Source organism: Coturnix japonica, chromosome 10, assembly GCF_001577835.2.
Source record: "Coturnix japonica isolate 7356 chromosome 10, Coturnix japonica 2.1, whole genome shotgun sequence".
Lineage (NCBI taxonomy): Eukaryota > Metazoa > Chordata > Aves > Galliformes > Phasianidae > Coturnix > Coturnix japonica.
In genome coordinates this window covers 1,710,446-1,731,183 of record NC_029525.1, presented here as the reverse complement: position 1 = coordinate 1,731,183, position 20,738 = coordinate 1,710,446, and the positions used below count along the sequence as shown (strand labels likewise).

General features: G+C 54.0%; 5 protein-coding genes and 1 long non-coding RNA gene across 8 annotated transcripts; 3 read left to right on the top strand and 3 right to left on the bottom strand.

The window, feature by feature from the left end:
* Positions 1-32: 32 nt before the first annotated feature.
* MPI (mannose phosphate isomerase) lies at positions 33-2,848 on the top strand. Its single transcript, XM_015872559.1, has 8 exons — positions 33-150; positions 245-372; positions 446-646; positions 732-873; positions 957-1,139; positions 1,247-1,420; positions 1,491-1,699; positions 2,169-2,848. Exons 1-8 carry the CDS (start codon positions 54-56, stop codon positions 2,385-2,387), a joined length of 1,353 nt encoding a protein of 450 aa, XP_015728045.1. The 5' UTR covers positions 33-53; the 3' UTR covers positions 2,388-2,848.
* A 168-nt stretch (positions 2,849-3,016) lies between these two features.
* FAM219B (family with sequence similarity 219 member B) lies at positions 3,017-5,416 on the bottom strand. Of its 3 annotated transcripts, none has more exons than XM_032446969.1 (5): positions 5,373-5,416; positions 4,919-5,184; positions 4,526-4,603; positions 4,179-4,227; positions 3,017-3,927 (listed from the first exon to the last, which is right to left on the bottom strand). In XM_032446969.1, exons 2-5 carry the CDS (start codon positions 5,044-5,046, stop codon positions 3,772-3,774), a joined length of 411 nt encoding a protein of 136 aa, XP_032302860.1. In that variant the 5' UTR covers positions 5,047-5,184; positions 5,373-5,416; the 3' UTR covers positions 3,017-3,771. The 3 variants fall into 3 exon arrangements, with proteins under 3 accessions (XP_032302860.1, XP_032302859.1, XP_015728047.1); XM_032446968.1 differs by lacking the exon at positions 5,373-5,416 and having other exon boundaries at positions 4,919-5,009; positions 5,094-5,250; XM_015872561.2 differs by lacking the exon at positions 5,373-5,416 and having other exon boundaries at positions 3,017-3,924; positions 4,919-5,009; positions 5,094-5,250.
* Positions 5,417-5,788: 372 nt separating this feature from the next.
* LOC107318578 (cytochrome c oxidase subunit 5A, mitochondrial) lies at positions 5,789-9,443 on the bottom strand. The gene is made up of 5 exons (XM_015872579.2): positions 9,268-9,443; positions 7,642-7,758; positions 6,766-6,887; positions 6,115-6,237; positions 5,789-5,945 (listed from the first exon to the last, which is right to left on the bottom strand). The coding sequence occupies exons 1-4, from the start codon at positions 9,344-9,346 to the stop codon at positions 6,124-6,126; spliced, it is 432 nt and encodes a 143-aa protein (XP_015728065.1). The 5' UTR covers positions 9,347-9,443; the 3' UTR covers positions 5,789-5,945; positions 6,115-6,123.
* A 2,618-nt stretch (positions 9,444-12,061) lies between these two features.
* RPP25 (ribonuclease P and MRP subunit p25) lies at positions 12,062-13,893 on the bottom strand. The gene has a single exon (XM_015872577.2). The coding sequence runs from the start codon at positions 13,616-13,618 to the stop codon at positions 13,007-13,009; it is 612 nt and encodes a 203-aa protein (XP_015728063.1). The 5' UTR covers positions 13,619-13,893; the 3' UTR covers positions 12,062-13,006.
* A 2,295-nt stretch (positions 13,894-16,188) lies between these two features.
* LOC107318579 lies at positions 16,189-16,626 on the top strand. The gene is made up of 2 exons (XR_001557411.2): positions 16,189-16,298; positions 16,555-16,626. It is a non-coding gene; the product is annotated as an uncharacterized LOC107318579 (long non-coding RNA).
* An 85-nt stretch (positions 16,627-16,711) lies between these two features.
* SCAMP5 (secretory carrier membrane protein 5) lies at positions 16,712-20,461 on the top strand. Its single transcript, XM_015872578.1, has 5 exons — positions 16,712-16,834; positions 17,613-17,769; positions 17,981-18,082; positions 18,264-18,381; positions 18,459-20,461. The coding sequence occupies exons 1-5, from the start codon at positions 16,804-16,806 to the stop codon at positions 18,651-18,653; spliced, it is 603 nt and encodes a 200-aa protein (XP_015728064.1). The 5' UTR covers positions 16,712-16,803; the 3' UTR covers positions 18,654-20,461.
* The last annotated feature ends 277 nt before the right edge of the window (positions 20,462-20,738 follow it).

Below are 20,738 nucleotides of genomic sequence, written 5' to 3'. Positions count from 1 at the left end.
CGCTTCCGGGAGCGTCACGTGACCTCGGCGTGCCGCCGCCGCCGCGTGACGTCATGACGTCGCGGAAGGGGGCGGGGCACGCTGGGCGCGCCGGCGCGCCGCGGGGATCGAGACGGGAACGGAAAGGGGCGCACATGGCGGAACCGCGCGGTGAGAGACGGGGGGGAACCAAGGGGACGGACACGGACACGGACACGGACACGCGTGGCGGTGGCGGTGGTAACGTGTCCGTCCCATCCCGCAGTGTTCCCGTTGCGCTGCACGGTGCGGAACTACGCGTGGGGGCAGCGCGGGCTGCGCAGCGCCGTGGCACAGCTGGTGTCCAGCGCCGACCCCTCGGCCAGCATCGATCCCGAGCAGCCGTACGCTGAGGTGAGCCCGGCACCACGGCCCTGCGTCCCGCCGTCCCCCCTGGCGCTGAGCCGGCCCTGCCGCTGTCCCGCAGCTCTGGATGGGCGCCCACCCCAGCGGGGACAACGCGGTGTTGGACGGCCGGGACCCCCCGCAGGCGCTGGGCTCGTGGCTGGCCGAGCACCCCGCCTGCCTGGGCTCCAAAGTGTGCGAGGCCTTCGGCGGCCGCCTGCCCTTCCTGTTCAAGGTACTGTCCGTCCGCACCGCCCTCTCCATCCAGGCGCACCCCAACAAGGTGAGTGTATCCCGGCTTGTATCCATGGAGACACCACCATGGCCTGCTGTCACACCCCGTGTCACGCCCCAACACCCCCCATTAGGAGCTGGCCGCCAAGCTGCACGCCCAGTTCCCCCAGCACTACCCCGATGCCAACCACAAACCCGAGATGGCCATCGCGCTCACTCCATTCGAAGGGCTGTGCGGCTTCAGGCCCGTGGAGGAGATCGCCGCCTTCCTGCGGGGTAAGCCCTGCTGGGTGGGGAGGAGGGACACGCAGCACCCAGCCCAATGACCTCGTATTGTCTCTGACCGGCCCCCACCACAGATGTCCCCGAGCTGCGGGCGCTGGTGGGTGAGGTGGCAGCTGAGCAGTTGGAGCGCAGTGCCAGCCATGATCCACGCGGCGTCTCGGCTGCCCTGCGTGTCTGCTTCACCTGCTTGATGAAGAGCGAGAAGGAGACCTTCACCCAGCAGCTCAACATGCTGGTGGAGAGGATTTCCCAGCAAGGTGGGTGACATTCCCACCTGTAGGATGCTGGAACTCCAGTCTTTGGGGTGGATCCAGTCTCTGAGTTGGGTGGGCGCTCTCTAACCCTATCCACATTCCTCTTGCAGCGGCCAAAGGGCAGGATACATCTGCAAGCAATGGGGACCTGCTGCTGCGCCTGCATGATCAGTTCCCTGGGGACATTGGCTGCTTCTCAATCTATTTCCTCAACGTGGTGAGGCTGGAGCCTGGCGAGGCCATGTTCCTGGCTGCCAACGAGCCCCACGCCTACCTGCAGGGAGGTGAGCTCAGGGATGGGCACACGGCACAGGGTCCATCCCACTGCTGTGCAGTGACATCTCTTCCCCACAGACTGTGTGGAGTGCATGGCGTGCTCTGACAACACGGTGCGTGCCGGCCTCACCCCCAAATTCATTGATGTGCTCACACTCTGTGAGATGCTCAACTACACGCCAGCACCCAGCAGCTCCAAGATCTTCCCGGCCGTGCAGAGCCCTCTGGACCCCTCTGTCTTCATCTATGACCCACCCGTGCCTGACTTTACGCTGATGAGGATAGAGGTGAGCTGGGCGAGTTTTTAGGGTCTTCAGAGCTGATCTCTGATCAGCTGATCACTGTCCCAGTGTTAGGTTTGCTTTCTGAATGAGTTTTAGCCCCACTTCCCGACAGTGCTCCTTACTTGTTACAGGGCTGGATTAGGTTGGGTTAGAAGGACCTTAAAGACCATCTCAAATCAGTCCGCTGCCCCTTCACTAGCCCATGGCTCTGAGCACCTCCAGGGATCCTGTCCACAATTCTGTGGGCACCTAAACTCTAAACCTATGGGTTTAGATGTGGGATTGCTGGAGGATGGTGACCAGCCCCTCTCCATTCCATGTTCTCCCTGGGGCTCTCTTGGCTTCTTGAGCAGCTTTGGATGTAGGGATAGGGAGGAAGGAGTCTTGGGTCTGCAGAAAGGGGAAGGGGAATGAGTGCCTTTAATCCCAAAGAGAAGGAAAGCTGCAGGAGATCCACACTGTTCTGTTGCAGATTCCCTCCTCCATCAAGCTCTACCTCATCTCTGCACTGGACTGTGCCAGTATCCTGCTGGTGATCCAAGGTACGGCCAGGGGCACCTCTACAGCTGCCACATCTGAAATGACCCTGCGCCGGGGCTCCGTGATCTTCATGTCCGCCAACGAGATCATGTCCCTGCACCTGGCCCCATCCGAGGGGATGCTGCTCTTCCGAGCCTGCTGCCTGCTCTGAGCAGGATCTCCAGCCATCCCCACACTCCAGGGTAGATAGAAACCAAAGCAGTTTTGGTCAGTAGCTCAGAAGTCACCCTAAAAGTGAAACTCAAAGCAACCCGCATCCAGTTTCTAGAAGAAGCAACTCACACTCCTCTGCTTTCTGAACCAGCTCTTTGGGGCTGAGACACTCGTGTCTCCATTGTGTCACAGCCTCTAGGGCCAGTCCTTCCCAGTGCTGCTAACACCATATGACAATTATTTATGTTTTGTTTGGTGTGCTGGGTTTGTTGGGTTCTTTTAGAAACCGCTGCTTACGCCTGTGAATGTGATGCTGGGGCTTCTACCGGGAGGAAGGAGGTTTGGGATCAGCTGGGTTCTCCCCTTGTCCACCTGCCAATGGAGTGGCTTTATGGGACAGTGGGGTCTGAAGGTCTTCAGGTGACCGGTGCTATGAATAAAGTGGTGACTCTGTCCTCAGCCTTGTGTGCGGAGCTGGAGGAGGCAGCACATCCACTGCTGGCTCCCCCAGCCCCAAATGGGGGCTCAAAGGGGAACATGGTGGTGAGGGAGGTGGCAGAGCTGATGGTGGACACCAGCACCTATGGGGAAACAAGATGGATCTGGGAAGGGAGCAGTAAGACACGCTTTGAGTAACAAGATCCAGTTTATTGAGTGCTTCCTCCAATGAGGAGTATACCAAAAATCCTCAGTTCTTTAGACATAGATCATTTAAATAAGGTTTCTTTATAAGAAGCCGATTGTCCTCTACAGTACAGCAGGACCATGATTTAAGGCAGCTTAGAAAACCCGCTCCAGGCAGAACTCTTCTGCCTTGAATCTATGCCCAAATGGGCTGAGCTGCACCGTGATGGCTGGGGGGAACACATCATAAATAAAACCCAGAGGCCAACACTGGCCCTTTTTATATCTAACAAGAAAGAAAAACACACCTATACCAAGAAAAAGCAAGCTGCCCTTTGGGCACCTTCCTGCCCTGGCCAGCTGGCAGCATAAGATACACAGACATAAGGAAGAATGTAACTGTGCCTATTTGTGGAGCTGTTCCAAATTTGACCTTAATGAGCAGATTCAGGAGGACCATGTCAAGCAATGTCCTTGTAAGAGGACATGGTTTTAGGGCACTCTGGGTGCGTAGTGTCTGAGCTGTTCAGGGCTGAAGAATGGGACTGCTATGAGTCCCTTCTTTACCCTGGTGACAGATGAAACCCATGTGGCTGTATGTCACTGAACCACCCCTGTGATATTGCTCTGTAGAACCAGAAGTGGTTTGGGACTGGCTGGGTGCTATAATGCAGCACTACTGAGTTCTTGGGATGCCACCGAGCATCCCAAGGGATAAAGAACGTGGTGGCTTTTGAGGTGTCCCATGTGAGCAGCAGCTACTGGACCACACAGGAGAGAGAATCCCCAAAGCAGCAAGGGCAAGAGGAGGTGGTGGGTTTGGGAGGGATGAGATCCAGGTCCTCGTCATCTGGGACTTCATCCAGGTGGTACCCGTCCTGCAGCAGCTGCCGGCTCAGGTCCTGGTTCACCTGCTGGAAAGGAGAGAGAAGATGGGGCTGATTAATGTTCCCTGTTAATAATGTCATTGGTGTTCTGGTTAATGCTGCCGTGGGTGTGACAGAGGGGGACAGACCAGCAGGGTTTAGTTAACCTCAAGAACAAGCAGCATCTTGTTCTAACTGTGATTAGAAATGAAGGCAAAGCGCTGAGCCCCGAGGGGAAAATGGGGTAGGGGACTCCAACAGGAACTATGTGAGGGGCCGGGAGCCAAACCTGGACTTGCCTCAGCAGATGAGTAGCCAGATGAGCCCCTCGATTCCAGCTCCCCATCACTAGGATGAAAAGATGGTGTCAGAACAAGTGCTGCAAGCTCCTTCAGCAGCCAGACAAGGGAACCTCCAAAGAACCCCAAGGGAAGTGAGGAGTTTACTTGCTAAATTTGGGTCAGAGGTGTTTTGCTGCTAGGAGGTGCCCAGCCCAATCATGGATGGGCTCCAAGCCGCAAGGCAAATCAACCTCTAGATCAATGAGGTTTATAGGCTAGTCCTCTGCAAATCCCACCCCAGGGGCAACCATCCAGCACGCTGACCCTCTAAAAACACCCACTTGGAATGAGAATGGGATGCTCACCTGTCTGAGTCCAGAGATACCAGGCTTTCCTCTGCTGTCTGGCTGAGTGCCACGTAGCCCTTGTGAAACTTCACTGCTCTGCAAATGCACGGGGACACGGCTGCAAGGCGATGGGCAGCAGCAAGAATCCATGTCCCCTACACAGGGCATGCAGCATTCCTATCCTCACAGCATCCCCAATCCCTGCAGCATCCCCAACCTTAATGCATTCCCATCCTCACCTTTGCAGCATCCCCTTCTTCACAGCACCCCCAGCCCCAACCTTGCAGTATCTATTGCAGAACCTCCATCCTTGTAGCATCCTCAGCCCCATCCCCACATCATCCCCCCCCCAAAGCAGCCGTCACCCCACACACAGATAAAACACAATGAGGTGACCAAAGGGGCTCTGACCTTTTGGCTGTAGGTTTCAATGGTGGCCTACCGGGCCCCCCCAGCAGCCCGTGCCGCCGCAGTGCCGCCCTGGCCAGCTCCCGCTGCCTCTCTGCAACCGAGGGGAGGGTGAGGGCCGACAGTCCCATAGGGGTGTGAGCTCCTCACACTCGGCCCCATTGGGGCTCACACTTACGCAGCGCGGCTGGGGCCCGGCTGAGTGTGTAAGGCCCGCTCCTTGTGGCCCCTCCGCCTCGCTGGCCCGGCCTCCTGTCACTGCGAGGCAACTGCGGAGGGAAAGCAGCACAGTGAGCCCTATACGGCCCCATATAACCCCATATAACCCCATATAACCCCATATAACCCCATATATCCCCATATAACCCCATATATCCCCATATAACCCCATATAACCCCATATCTCCCCATATCCCCCCATATATCCCCATATAACCCCCCAACCCAATTGCCCTACCGCCTCTCCCCGCCCCCCGCCCGCTCGGCCCGCATAGGCCGCAGCCCCAGGCCCGCCGCCGCCGCCCGTCGCCATGGCCGCGCTTCGCCCCGCCCCTCCACCAATAGCAGCGCTCTTCGCCCTGCCCATCCACCAATGGCAGCGAGCAGAGAAGAGAGCAACCAATGAGGAGCAAGAAGGGGCGTGCCCTATGCTGCACATGCAAAGGGCTCCGGGCTGCTGCTGTAACCGCGCTTAATAGGGCCGGGGTACATAGTGCCCTAGGCAGCCACCTATTCTATATCTATTATATATATATATATATATATAATTATATTTATATAGCCCCAAAACCAGGAGATTCTTCCTCCACTCTTCACACCGAACGTCCCCCTGTTGGTTCTCACCCCCCCAAAATAACCACACAAAGGCACTGCCTCGGTTCAACTATGTTTTCCTTTATTAAGTCCAACTGCACATCACATACATGGCAATTCGATAAAGTTATTTGAAATAAGGTGATGGTGGAACATTCAGGGCTTGAGGACACTGCGAACAATCGGGCAGAGGTGGCTGAACGCTCCTGTAATGCACCTGGAACAGAAGAATAGGTGTAATAGCTATTAGGGCAGCATCACCCCACTACTCCCATAGTGGCCTATGAGGGCAGCATCCCACACTGGCCATCTCCGGAGCCAAACTGCCTTAGAAAGCTGAGATTTGGGGTCCAATGGTCTCAAAAGGAAGGGAGAGAACCCCTTACCAACAAGGTTTATGCTTTATCCAGGCCCAGTTCCTCTGGTGTGGAGATTCCTAGTTCACTCAAAGTAGGTCTAAGCTCCTGGATAACATAGGGGTAGATTTCCTTGTGCGGGCCTGCCTTGTCCTAAAAGGGAAAGAATGGTGTTAAACAGAGAGTAAATCATTGTGAAGCCCAACCTGTACAAGGCATTTTCACATATGAGGCTGTGGTCTGAACCACCACTTGCAATACACAAAGCTACAAGCTTTGTCAAGCTGCTGAAACAAGGGACAATTCATAAACCAGCCCACAAATCGCTTGCAAAACAGGAATCACCATCCAGTGTGCACCTCCAGCCTTGCATTGCTCTGCTGTTTGGAACAAGTGGATCCGGTAGCAATGCCACTTTGGGACTGTCCTTGCCAATTCACTCAGCAGAGCACAGCTGTTGGCTTCTAAGACAATGAGAAAGACCTCTGCCTCCATCCCCAGTTCCTGTTAAGGAGCTGAGCCAACCTGGGGCTCAGGTTTCAAGAAGGTTTATGTTGCTTTTCTAACCATGCAGCTCCCTAAGTTGGTAATCCCAGCCAGCTCAGCATTTAGGACCGTGCTGCTGCTGGGCTTTTGGTGATGCAGAGCAGCAGTCAAAGCTTAAGGCATCATCCAGCTCACCTTCACCACCTCCAGGATGCGGACTGCGCTGGCAAAGTCATTTAACCGTCTGCACGCCCTCAGAGCTGCATCAATGATTTTTGGTTCCGGAACCAAGTCATAACCCACAAGTGTGTTTATACCTGTGAATATAAAGGAACAGCTGGAGGAACTTGGTATCGACCCATCATGATGTCAAAAGGAGCCCACAAAGTGTTATTTTGCTCCATTTTGTGAAGGAATGATTAACATAGCAGCAATCCAACTGCAACTTACATTGCTATTTTGAACCCCTCCACCCCCAGGGTCTTTCTTTTACCCTCCTCCCCTCTCAATACTAGAACCACAGCCAAGTTTTAAACAGGTTTTATGAATCCCAGTGGGCCAGGATCATCCATGCTCTCAAAAGAAGTGAATACACTGTGGCAAGTGAGCTGTGCAATCATTAAGAGATCCAAATGACTTAATTTCCAAGCAGCCATTCCTCTCCTTTCAAAGCCAAGCTGGCCATTCAAGTCATGCAGCAATGAGCCCTATGGCCGCTAGGCAAAGATTTTTACAAGCCCTAATTGAAGCAGTTTAATAGCAGCTGGCAACTCCACAACAAGTAACACACAAAGGCAACCAGACAAACGGTCTGTGGCACGTTATGGCCAAACCACACAGTCAAAGTCCAAAGAAAAATTAGTGTGGGCATGTGTTAAGCAACCACTGAGCTCAAAAACAATTTCCCCACAGCAGTTTTTCTCCCTCAGCCTAAAGACAGGGAGTTAATATCTGTATTCTGAGGCAAAAGAGCCTGTATTCTGACTGCCTTGTGAGCCAAGTAGAATTAAGATCCCCCTAGTCATAATACTATCACAAAGCAGGCTGCTCTTCCCTTTGGATTCAACGTACCTTTCCTTAGCTCCCAGGCATCGATATCTGGCTTGTTGAAATATGTCACCCAGCGGGCATCAAACTCTTCATCTGACTCCTGTGATCCATGGGAGTAGCAGCGGGCGTGCTGCACAGCTGGATAAAAGCAGAAAGGTGGAAGCTTTGAGCAGATATACCAAGAGAAGGGCACTTGAGTCTTGACCAAGAGACCACGCTCACCACGTTTCATTCGGGTCAGCAATCAGTGGGGATGAGAACTGCTTATTTCTGGCAGCTGTTGGTTTAGTGGCAAAGCGTGTCCTACTCTCTCTAAAGCACAGACTACCAAGGGCTCCCACAGCTTCATTCAGAGCAGGGTGGGGGATACACAGAGAAAAGCAATTCTGTACAACCAGCTTATGGGAGAAGCTGCTTCCATAAGACAAAGGAATTTTAACTCCAAGCAAACCCATGGAACATCACTGCTCTGTGCTGTGAGATGAACTAGGTTAATCAATTCTTCAGTAGCAAACCTTCCAGAAATGAGTATGCAAAGCCTATGGGTTCTGATATTATCCAATTGAAATCAATCCCCTGATTTATTCTGGAGCAACTCTCCACAGCAAACAACTCCTGAAAGCACTCAGCAACTCACTCTGTGACTGGTAACAGCCCAAACACACCCACAGAAGCGCTTGCAGGGGAAGGACTATTCCTTCCAGCACAAAAAAACCCACTGCTGTCTCCATATCTAAGATAAAACTCCTTGCTCTGAGGGCTGCGTGTGTACCAACATTGTTTCTTTCCAAGCTGATCCTTTCTCTTAAGCCACAACCCCAGCCCAGCAGGTTCTGCTTTGCTCCACCACAGCGTCCCCGTGCCAATGTTTGCAGAGCAGCCAGGCTCAGGCGTGACCTTGAGCACTGCTCTCTTTTTCCTCTCCTTAACCCAACATGAACTGCAGGCACTACGCAGCTCAAGCTTTCTTTAAAAGGAAAGGAAGCATGGCCACGTGGCCTGCACCTTGTGCACAACCCACCAGCCTGAGCTGCTCTCCTCCTTCTCCTTCCACACAAGAGCTTTTCAGCCTCAAAGATGACAGCAGAGATAACCTACAGGAAGCACAGATGGAACAAACCACAGCAACGGTGAATGCTTTACTATAAGCACAACAAGCAGATTTTCACCCAGACCTAAGGTCAAAGCTACCGTACTGATCTATAACCTGATTTAGAGCGTTATATCCACGTTACCAGTGCAAGAATAAGGCAGATACATAAGGAACATTGAGGCCCAGCGGGTGCTGCCCAGCCTGACCTTCCCCAATGACAGCACAGCAGCTCCATGCTGGGCACAGGGGGGCAGCAGGACAAGGCCCAGGCTGCCAGCCCCGGGTTAACCCCCCTCCACACACACAGCACGACCCCCAGCAGGGTACAGAGCCGCCATCTAAGCCTTGAACCTACTAAATAAGCCTTAAACCCACTACATGTGACTTTTCCCATTGAAAAGCCTTATGTGCTTCAGGTTTAATAGGCCACGGAGGGCTCGGCTCCCAAAGGGCCACATAAAAGCACATAGAAAAGGGAAGAAAGCTGACGCCGAGCACTAGGCCCAGCCGCCGGGTCACGGCAAGGACACCGCGGCCCGGCCGGCCCCGCTCACCTGCGGGACCCCGGAAGCCATTGCGGAGGCCGACGGCGGCGGCACAGCGACGGAGGAGGAGGGAGGCGGCGGGCAACATGGCGGCGGGAGGGACGGAGGGAGGACGGCACCGGGCGGCGGCCGCGCTCTGAGGCCGCGGGATGCGGGAGGAAGGGGAGGGGAGCGGGGACGGCTACGGTGGCGCCGAGGGGACAAAGTTGTGAGAGGAACGGGAGCGCGTTATCACGTGACGGCGGATGGGCGGGAAGGCAGTGGGTGCCGGCCGCCATTTTGTGGTAGGGTTGGTGGTGTGTGGTGTTCCAGCTATGAGGCCTCCCCTCACATCTTCCTGTCTGTACACACCATCATCGCCTTCCTCTGAGTGCTGGTTGTTATGATGTCTGATGCTGTGGCATCCATGTTGTACCCAATGCTGGTGGTGGGCCCGGCAGTGGGATGGTACCTGTCCTCATTCACCTGGCACGGCTGGGCCTGCTGCAGCACAAGGTATGTCTATACATCTGGTACATGCTGCTTGCTGGCAGCCAGAGCTTGGAGTCCTAATTTGGTTGTAAATTGTTTGTAGTAACACAGAACTGGCCTCAAAATGGAGCCACAGGGAACCTCACACTGAATCACAGAATGACCTGGGTTGGAAGGGACCTCAAGGATCATGTAGTTCCAACCCCCTGCCTGGCAGGGCCACCAAACATACGCCTTTACTAGATCTGGTTGCCCAGGGCCCCGTCCAACCTGGTCCTGAACACCTCCGAGGCTGCCCCCCCAGTCTGCTGTAACCCCATTTCCTACCACCTTTTGAACTCAGCCCTTCAGCCGGTTGTTCATCCATCCTATTATGGATATATGAATGCCCATGTTGTGTTTTAGAGCCCCCAGAGGCTTTAAATCGAGATCCCCCAGGGATCAGCTGCCCATAGGCAGCCATGCTGTGAGGGGATGGAGCCCTTCCTGGCAATAGACTGCTCGCTGTTAGCAGCCCAGCAGCTGGGTTAGCACAGCAGCAGCTTGGCTTCTCAGAGGGAGGCAGAGCCCTCAGGGCCCTCCATGCTTTGGTGGCTATCAGGGCCTGCAGCTGCTTGGCATTAAAGGCTTTCCACGGCTGAATGCAGCCTGGCTTTCCCAAAGGGAATCCCTGCTGCCAGGCTGTCTTCAGAGCATCAGTGAGCCCGAGGTGGATGCTTGTGTTGGTGAGACCCATTGCATCCCCATCCCTAAACACACACCAGTGTGCTGCCCACAGCTGAGGCCACTGTGAGGCTGTGCCACTATCCCTATAGCTCACAAAATGACCCCCAGATTACAATTCGTAGGCGCTTTGGGCTGTGCCTCCACAGCAGACAATCAGCCGCTCTGTTTTCACTCACAATACCCCCTTAGGACCCTGTGGAGCCAGATGCCATCCTGCTATTTATAAATGCTTCATATTCGGAGTTGCAGTCCGTTTTTATTCTGTTTTAACTATTTCTTCATGCAGGAAATCCTTGGTACGCAGCCAGCAATGCGAAGCATTTGTAATCCCCAGCCTCCTGTTGCCTCCAAATTGCCTGTGTACTGAATCAATTAACAGTCATTTTTGGACATTAACAAAATAATATGGTGAAATAAGTGGCTTTTTTTTCCCTCTCTCTTTTTCTCCTTGCCTTTCTCCTTGCTGGGGGCAACGTGAGCTGGCTGAAGGACTGTTAGTTCTCTAAAGTCTTCATGCTTAGATTGAGTTGCTTATTGAGTTCTGCCCCCAAAGTCCTGCTGGTGCTGGTTAGGAGACCAAAAACCCCTGGCTTTTACCAAGGCTGAGGCTTTGGGGTCCTGCTGGTTAGGAGATCAGAAATCCCTATCTGCGATCACTGAGGTAGAGTGTCATAACCCGGATTTCCCCATCTCGTTATGCACAGTTCTTCATTAACCTCGTTCAAGATGGAAACTGGTGCAAGATGCTGCTCTGAGGGCTTCTGCTGATCTACTTGTGGGGCTGAGGGCACGCTACAGCCTGTTCTGCAATGGCTTGTTGGCCTCAGACTGCATCGCATGCACAGCACCTGGCCAGCGCCGCTGAGCTGTGCATGGATTTGATTCTGGGGTCTGTTCGGTCCCCTCCAATTCTTATGCCAACCCCTCCTTTCTGGGAATGAAAGCCCCACAAAAATAAGAAAACAAATGGAAATTAATGTTCAATTACATGGTGGTAGATAAGTGAAATGAATCAATCTGTGGCAGGGCAGATAAGCACAAGCCTCCGGCCCAGAGGAGCAGCTGCCTGCTGAGACAGATAACAAGGTCATTGCCAAACAACCCACCCCCCTTTACTCCCCCTTCCTCTTCTTTCTCGCTCCCCTGGTCTCCTTCCATTCCCTCTCCCAGCCAAACAAAGCACTTTCCAAGCCAGCCTTTGGCAAAGCAGTGATGTCCGCTGACTCCATCCCAAGGCTGCGTTGTCTGGAGCCAACTGAATCTGTCCTGCTTGGGCAGGGGACCCAGGTGGATTTGGGTTCAGTTGGCCTCCCACAACCCATCTCTGCATTGCTTTGGTCCCCACGTGATGGCAAGGGGCTGACGTGGGGCAGATGGAGCTCCATGGGGGGCTTTGCCATGTCAGCTGGGGCCAGATGACTGCCAGGGCATGCAAAGAAGCTGGCCCTGATTCCTCATCCCCAAGAGGCAGGATTTGGCCAGGATCCCCTTGTTCTGCCTCAGCAGCAGCCACAGTCTCGCCCTCACTGTACCCATCTGTGCCATGGTCAGTGGCAAAGACGACCCCCACCCTCACCCCCCCCATTTCCCCATAGACATACTTCAATTATTTCTAAAGAGCTTTTATTTTCCATTGGTTTCCTTTTACCCATAGAAAAAGCGGGTGTTTCACTCCAAAGGGCTATTCTGGGGAGCCAGCCCATAGCGAATAATCCGCAGCCAAACCTACAAAGTTCCTCTTCATCCCAGCATCTGTCCATCAGCTTGTAGATGATCCACCTGATGCTCCCTGTTGTCTTCGTCATCATGCTTTCACCATGGCTGCAAACACCTCCGGGAGAGGAAAAACTTGAATATATGATGTGGGAAGAGGGGTTATTTCCATTCCTGTTCACTGGAGGGGCTGCTATTGAAATGAACAGCAGTGCTCCAGGGCTTGTTTCTTTGGCTCTCAGGCTGCAGCAGTTCTGAGAGAGGAAGGATCAGCTTGGGGTATTTCAGAGCAAAGCACAAAATAGCAACGATGCCACAGAGGAGAGGAAGGAGCAGAGACAAAGCAGGGAGCTGGGTGAGAGGGAGCAGGACCCATCTGCTTGTTTGTGCTATTCAGGATGAATCACAGGAGCCACGAGGCACGGAGCCCAGCATTAATAAACCTGACAGCTCCTCTCGGGGGTTAATTGCAATGAAGGTGTTACTCTGATGGGCTCTTTGCAGCTGGCTGAGACATCCCGATGCAGAGCGGAGGCATGCAGCTGCATTTCCCAATCTGGGGAGAATCCAAAGGATGCTTCAGCTCTATGGGAGTCCTGGAGGTCTGCTGTGCAGGGGGCTATTTAGCAGGGCTGACAGGAGGCACGAGTAGCTCCGCATCCCTACAAGTGCTCGCAGCACCAGGCAAAAGGGAGGAAAAGTTTGGAGAGGGGAGGTTTTCCCACAGACCTACACACTGCAGCCGCCCTTCATAAAATGGGGAGCCAGTGGGATACAAGGATGTGTTCTGCGTGGGGTCAGTAGCCCCCCCAGACCCTGCTGTGAGCATGTCATAGGGTCAGTAGTGGCCGTCCATCTGGCTGTCTGTTGTCCCCGAGCCCTGCGGGCTGCTGGCTCCCGCTACCTGCAGCTTCTTGGGCAGCAGTTCCTCACGGGCAGGCGGTGGGGGCCGCTTCAGCCCCTTGGCCGAGGAGCTCGTGGGGTCTTCTCCTGCCTCTCTGGGCTCAGGGGGTTGGTAGCCCGTCTGGTTGGGGTCCAGGGGGTCACGGGAGAGCAGGATGCAGATGGAAGGGACGTTCTTATGGACGGTCAGATTCTGTGCTGCAGTGCCAGGCAGCGGGTCCTGGTTCTCCCAGACCTCCAGCAAGGTTTTGTAGCGTACCTTGGTGACCTGGTGCAGACCCCCCAGCTTTCTCTTCATGATCTCCACGCAGGTGATGGTCTTGGTGACCGCTCTGCCGCAGCCGCTGAAGACAATCTGCCTGCTGCCCTTCAGCTCCATCTGAGCCATGGCGAAGCTCATCAGGTTCCTGATCTTGCTGCCCTCCTTCACTTTCATCTCCACCACACCTGGGGGTAAGTCAGGGAAGGGCAAGGGGCTGTCCTCCTCTGACGTCCTGACCTTTCGGAAGTTCTCCATCCTACACTGGGCAATGGGCTTGGCCGCCATCCCTCACCCCACACTTAGCCCCCGCTGCCTTCCTCCAGCTCCAACGTCACGTCCCCAGGACCCCCAGCCCCTTCCCCTCTCCTCGTCCTGGTGCTGGCTGTCCCCAGGGGAGGCCAGAGCTGTAGGATCCCCTGGGTGCCCCCGTTCGCTGCTGGCTGCAGCTCTCGGCAGTGCTCAGGCTCCTCTGTTCCCTCTGCAGCGCTTGCTTCTGCCGCTCTTTGCTTCATTCTGGACTTCAGCAGCCCCCAGAGCTGTTCTGTGTAATTAGCAGATCCTCCCCCTCTCCCTCCCCTCCCTCCCCTCCTTCTCCTCCTCCTCCTCCCCTCGCTCAGCCTCCCATCCCAGCACCCTGCTGCTGCTTCCATCCCTGGGTGGGCAGAGGGAGAAGCTCTCTCCTGGCTTTGTGATGCTCCCCAAGTCCTGCCCCCTTAAAGAGAACCTCGTCCCTTCTCTCAAGGACACCAAGCCGCCCGCAAACAGCAGCAGTTGTCCCCTGCTCCCCCCGCCCCAGCCTCCGGATCATTGCACAGTGGAAAGAGATGCCGAGTATTGCCTTGCTGCCAAATCTTATCGGCCTCTGGAGGACCTGGGATTATTTTCACCCCGAATAGGGCTTGCAAAATCCATAAATAAATGAATGGATCGGCCAGCCCCATCCCCGCTGCCCCAATGCAGCAAGAGTGGGTACCACTGTTGGGACAACCCCAAGAGGAGAAACTGAGGCAGAGCCAATGGCGTGGCTGAAACAGATTAAAGCCTCTGTGGCAAAACACTGCTTCTGAAAGATGCTAAAGCCCCTAGGAAAATAACAAGGAAGGATTTCAACAACCATTCACACAGCAGGGAGGAAAACTGCGCTGTGGGATCAAATCCTGCCACCCGTGGTCCATTTTATCGCAGCGTTCTGCGGCACTTAAAATGGAAATGAATCGTGTTATTAGCAGCTCCATCGCTAATTACCATCTGAAGCCATTCATTACCCTGTCACTGTGTGTTTGCTGGAGGACAACAGCAGTTATTCCAAGCTGAGGAGCAGCAGGATGGGAAAGGGACAAAAGGAGGGCTGAGGGGATAAAAGCACTACATGAAAAGTACAGGGAATCGGTTAAAACAGGAGAGAGAGATGGTGAAAGCTGGAGCAGCAGTAACGTGAGCCCCTGCCCTCCACCTGCCCTCGCTATATTTTCTTTCATCTGCTGAATGTGGGAGCAGTTCGGAAAGTTGAAGCATGCGATATGAGGAAAGTCTCCGTCCATCTCTGCGTCACATCGGGGTGGCTCAGGTCTCAGGTGCTCGTCACATTGCACGTGGGACAGCACCTATAACAGTGACATCCCTAAGCGAGACACTATGCATCTGGCTCCCCACTGAAACCCCTTTGTAAAGCCATAACACAACGAGCAAGAGGAATAATTGAGGGACCCCAGCCCCACAACCTTTGTATGGTCCCAAAGCCCTGTGTAAGCTCATATTTACAGCTTTCAGCTCTAATTTGGGATCTATTGTGAGCTGGTCTCCCATTTAGGGATAGCTAAGCTTGTTTCTGGTGCTACTCATATGGACCTCAATCTACGGGTTGACTGGAGAGCTGCTTAGCTATTGCTGGTCCTGGCTGCTGGGCTTACTTCATGGCTTGACCTTGAGAGTGTGGATCTACTAGAGATGTGCCAGTTGATCTGGGGTCTTGGTTGGGCTTGACCACTATCCTCAGCTCAGGTATGAATCTCTGGGTCATGGCTGGGCTGTCCCCCTTACTGTGCTAGTTATACTCTGACTAGGAGGAGAATATGCCCTTCTCAGTGTTGGTGCAGCAACCAAGTCTTGGCGATATGTTAATTCTGGTGCCGCCCTGATGCTATTGCCCTCCATACATATCACACTACATAGAGGGTCTCCTTGTTACATATGGATTTCACCATATCCATGACCTGCATAGGGTTGATCCTAATGCATACACAACTTAAACCCTATGGAGGTTCTCCCCCATATGGTGGCTGTTGAACTCTTGCCCATGGAGGATCTCCCTTGCCCTGTGTAGTGTCTCGAATCCATACGCCCCATGTGGAGCCTGACAAACTCTTGCCCCATAGAGGGTCTGCCTCAATCCATATGGAGCTTACCCTGCTCCATCCAGAGCTTCCCCTGACCCAAATAGAGCTATGAACTATTTCTCCATCCCCTACAGAAGGTCACCCAACCATATGGAATATGCCAAACTCCTTCATTTGGAGTCTCTCCTGCCCTGCTGCCCCCGTACCCCATAGGGGGTCTCCCACGACCTACAGCTCTCAGCCCGAGCTCTGCCTTCGGCCCCCTATAGGCCCCCGTCCCTATTCACTCCACGCTCGGCGGCGGCAGGACCCTGGACAGTTCCAACTTATCTCGCGAGATCCGGAGTGCTGCCCCGTTGGCGGGGCGGGCGGGTGACGGCGTAGTCTCGCGAGAGCGCGGCCGCTGCGGCAAGAGCGGCGCCGGGCGGCCGCCGCCACCCGCGACGCGACGCGTGGGAGCGGTGCTGTGCGTGGGGACCCGCTCGTGACGGCCAAGGGGCTGATGGGCGGGGGGGGGGGTGTCGTGCAGCACGGGGAGGGCACCGGGAGGGCACGGGGAGGCCGCTGGAGCCCAGTGGGGAACGCGCCGCGTGGGTGTCCCTTCGCTTTCCGTGGGTTTTCGCCTCTCGGTGAGGCCATTTCCTTGCGGGGATGGAGCTGAGGGAGCCCCGCTGCTGTGCGTGGGCCGAACCACGCGGCTGGAGGCTGTGCTAATCGGCAGGGTGCTAAGCGGGGAGGGAGCCGGGATTGAGCCAGGTGTCCGCGCTAAGTCGGGCCCTGTGCTGAGCCCGAAGGGGGGAGGGGAGAGTTTGGGGAATGGGGGCAGCTGGGGAGCAGCCCCACTCCCCTCAGTGCCTCCATCTGTGTCCTCTGCCTTCCCTCCAGCTCTGACGCAGCTCTCGGCTGCTTTCCCTCATCTCTACAGAGCAAGGAGTTCTGACTGTGCCAGCATGGCAGGTACGGCTAATCTAGGTGGGGGGGGGGGTTGGGTTGTTTTGCACTCATCGCCCCTCATTAATGGGATTTCTTGTTGTAGAAAAGGTGAATAACTTCCCACCGCTCCCCAAGTTCATCCCCCTGAAGCCATGTTTCTACCAGGACTTTGACGCTGAGATCCCGCCGCAGCACCGCACCATGGCCAAGCGGCTCTACTACCTCTGGATGCGTGAGTCGGGGTTGGCTGTGTGCTCAACACGAGCCAAACAGGGGTGGTGTGCCTTGTCCCCTTCCAGACCTTCGTGCCCAAACCCACTGGGGATGGGGTAGGGCTGCAGCAACTCCCAGATTTCATAGAATGGAAGAATCAATAGAATTTGGTTTGGAAGAGACCTTAAAGATCATCCAGTTCCAACCCCTTTGCCATGAGCAGGGTTGCCAACCACTAAATCAGGCACTAGAACAGCTTTGGTGGAGGATTTGCCACCAGCGAAGGCACTCTGAGTGTCTTGACATCCAAGGGGCTTTTCTTGCAGACCTAAGCTCCTCACAGCCCCTTTGTTGGTTCCCAAATGCCCCACGGCCAAGTTGGTGACACGGACTGGATCCCTCCTGGAGTTTTGCCTGTTCTTTGCATGCTTCTGCGTGCCGTGCTCCATGCTAAGAGCCACTGCTCTTTTCTAACCCCTTCAGCTGCCCTGATCTCTCTAACATCCTCCGCATGCCTCCTGTCACTTATCCACAAAAGAGGGGAAAAAAATACATATATATATAATTGTGTTTCCCTGCAGAAGCTGTTTTGGGGCATTAAATTCCCAACAGCTGCTTGGTAGTTTCCAGGATAAACTTCAGCTCCATCTGGAGCTTTCTATCAGCACGAGTCCCCATGAGGGGCTTGGGGGGGGGGAGCAGGGGTGTCAGACCTGCTGCAGGATTTTGGGATCATGCCGCCCTCCTCGTGTGCGCTACTCCGCTCCCTCTGTGTGTGTGTGTGTGTGTGTTTGCAGTGAACAGCATCACCTTGGCGGTGAATCTCGTTGGCTGCCTCGCATGGCTGATTGGAGGCGGCGGAGCTGTTAATTTGGGACTGGCAATTCTCTGGCTCATTCTCTTTACGCCCTGCTCCTATGTCTGCTGGTTTAGACCTATTTACAAAGCTTTCAAGTAAGTGGTCACACCTGAGCTTGGCTTTCACGGTTATTTAAAATGCAGTGCTTAGCTTTGGGGCACTGCCTGAATATCTGGGGGATTTCTGCTCTCCCTGCCCAGCCTTCTAGCTGTACTTTCTAATCCTCACTGTGAGGCTGTTTGGCACTGGATGGGGGTAGAGCAGCAGGGATGGAGATGCTTGAACTGACAGAGCCCTCTCTTGCAGGACAGACAGCTCCTTCAGCTTCATGGCTTTCTTCTTCACCTTCATGGCCCAGTTGGTTATCAGCATCATCCAGGCCGTGGGGATTCCTGGATGGGGTGTCTGGTGAGGACCATGCGTGTGGGCATGAAGATGAGCTCAATGGGGAGGTGGTTTTGGGGTGGTGAAGAGCAAAGAGGGCAAGCAGCTTCTCAGTGTCCTAACATCAGGAGTAGCTTTTCTCCTTGGGGGAACTGGAGGCAAAATTAAGGAGGGATGCTGATCGCCTGTTTTTGTCTCCCTGCAGTGGCTGGATTGCAGCAATCTCCTTCTTTGGGACCAACGTGGGGTCGGCTGTGGTGATGCTGATCCCCACCATCCTGTTCACAGGGATGGCAGTCTTCTCCTTCATCGCCCTCACTATGGTACAGTGTTGGGACAGAGGCTGGGAGGGGTTTGTCGCAAGGATTTTTTCCTCATCCCAACCCTTTTTCTTCTCCAGGTGCACAAGTTCTACAGGGGGAGTGGTGGGAGCTTCAGCAAAGCTCAGGAGGAGTGGACCACAGGAGCCTGGAAGAACCCACACGTGCAGCAAGCAGCGCAGAACGCAGCCATGGGGGCTGCACAGGGGGCCATGATGCAGCATGAGACGCAGTACTCGGCCACCCCCAACTACACCTACTCCAATGAGATGTGAGCAACGGGGCTGCAGCCTCGGGAAGAAGCACTGGGGGGGGAAGGAGGAGGAGGAGGAGGAAGGCTGAGCTGAGTTCCTGCAGCTGTTTCAGAAAACTAAAGTGTACCACATTCTTCTTTCCCTCTTCTTTGTAACAGAACCTGTCTTTTCTTTTTTACCTTTTCCCCCCATCATCACCTCAAGCTCTTCTTTTCTCCCTCTTTTTATTTCTCACGTTGAAGAGGCTGTGAGTTGACCTGCAGGATTCCCATTGTGCGTAGTAGTACGTGTTATGTTCCTGTATTCTTTTCCCTGTGAAATAGTGCACGGTGGTGGTTTATTATTACTGTGGTGATAGGTGTGTTAGAACTACATCAGCCAAAAGCCCTCCCTTACCCCCAAAAAAAGGGAAAGATTAAAGAATAGTGACCAGCACCCATCTCCTCTCTAAATAAGAGCTGAACTCCAGGTTTTCTATGTGAGTTTTCTTTCACTTGGTAGTGTCCAGCCATTTGCCAATGTCTCAGCAAGGGCAAGCAATCCTGGGAATTCTCCTTTCCTACTTTCTAATGAGCAGGTGGCTATTTTAGCCATTAAAAATATGGCTGATGTAGCAGATAAAGAAAAATGAATGAATGAAAGAAAGAAAAAGAGGAGGAAAAAAACCCTTCAATCCTGCTGTTGACATGCTGGAAGCCAAGAGATTCCTAACCCACCCCCTGGCTCAGGATCTCCACCTTCTCTCAGTGCGTGGTGTTGTAAATGGGTAGTTGACATTTTGCAGTATTACTTTGGCGTGGCTGTGGATGAGAGCTGTGACACGCTGTGTGTGTGTGTTGGGAAGTGAGGACAGGTTTTTCCCCCTTAGGGTGGTGACTTTGCATCCTGAACCTGTTTTCTAATGGCTTCTGTTTTGAAACTGTTAAACTAGCGGTGTGTTTCTTGCAGGACCTATTCTTGGTCAAGACTTGAGTAATAAGCCCCATTGATTCTGGACAGCAAGGCTGAGATGTGTCCCTGTTGGTTGCTGGGACACGTGCTAACCTGCAGCTCCTTGTGGAAGCTCTGGGCTGGGGGGAGCAATTCCTTCTTGCTCCTGCTCCTATAAAGTGTGGAGAAACCTGTCTGCATTGGGATGCAAGGGTGAGATCTCCTGGTCCACCAGCCTCAAAACCTTACCCTCTATGGGGAGGCTGGGCTTCCAACAAGGGTCTTGCAGGTTAGTAGAAGGCAGCAGAGCTCCATTTATAAATGGAGCAGAGGGGCAACATGGGGCAGGAGGAGGGAAAGCTCCTCAGAGATGCTTTTCAGACTCTACATGCACTTTAAACAGGCCATTTTTTTCCCCCTTCTAACTCATAGAAAAGCAGCCCAAAGGGGGAACGCAGCCTCTCTGCTCCTGCTCCACCTGCCCCACAGGGCATCTGTGCAGCAACATTGAGATGTGAAATTTGCCCATGGGAATTACACCAAACTTGGGTTTATTTCCTTCCAGCCACGCACACCAAGAATAGTTTCCTTGCTAAGGATATCACTCTTGATGAGACTAAAATGCAGCTAATGATGGAAACGCCTGTCTGCGTGTACGTGTGTGTGTATATATATGTATAAACTGTAAGGAGAAAAGTCATCCTTTGCTGAGCCTATTATGTACTTAATCAGGTTTCAATATTGTGCAATTCATTTCTAGCTAGCTTAAAACTTACTCTGCCAAATCACGTGCTCTGTCATCCGTGTCTGCAAAGCGATGAATGAAGTGACTTCACCTTCTATTTAAGCCGCATAAACTGTAACCAGCTGTAACTAACAGACATTGCTTCAGCACCTCACCCTGCTCTCTGCTGTGTCCTCTGTGCCAGATGATGCTCACCACCCAAACATTGGCCCTATAGAATTGGGCAGGACCCCACTCACACTGCCCGCAGCCATAGTGTCCCATTAGCAGCCATATAATGGGGTTGAGCCCCAGGGGGCTGCATCTGCCTGCCATGCAGAGCCCAGCTCTGCCCTTAGGAGCACCCGCTGGGCTCCCTGCTGGGGTTGAGGCTTGTCCCTATTGCTCTGTGGGGTGGGAGGAACGTGGGTGTAAGAATGGGGCCATGCATG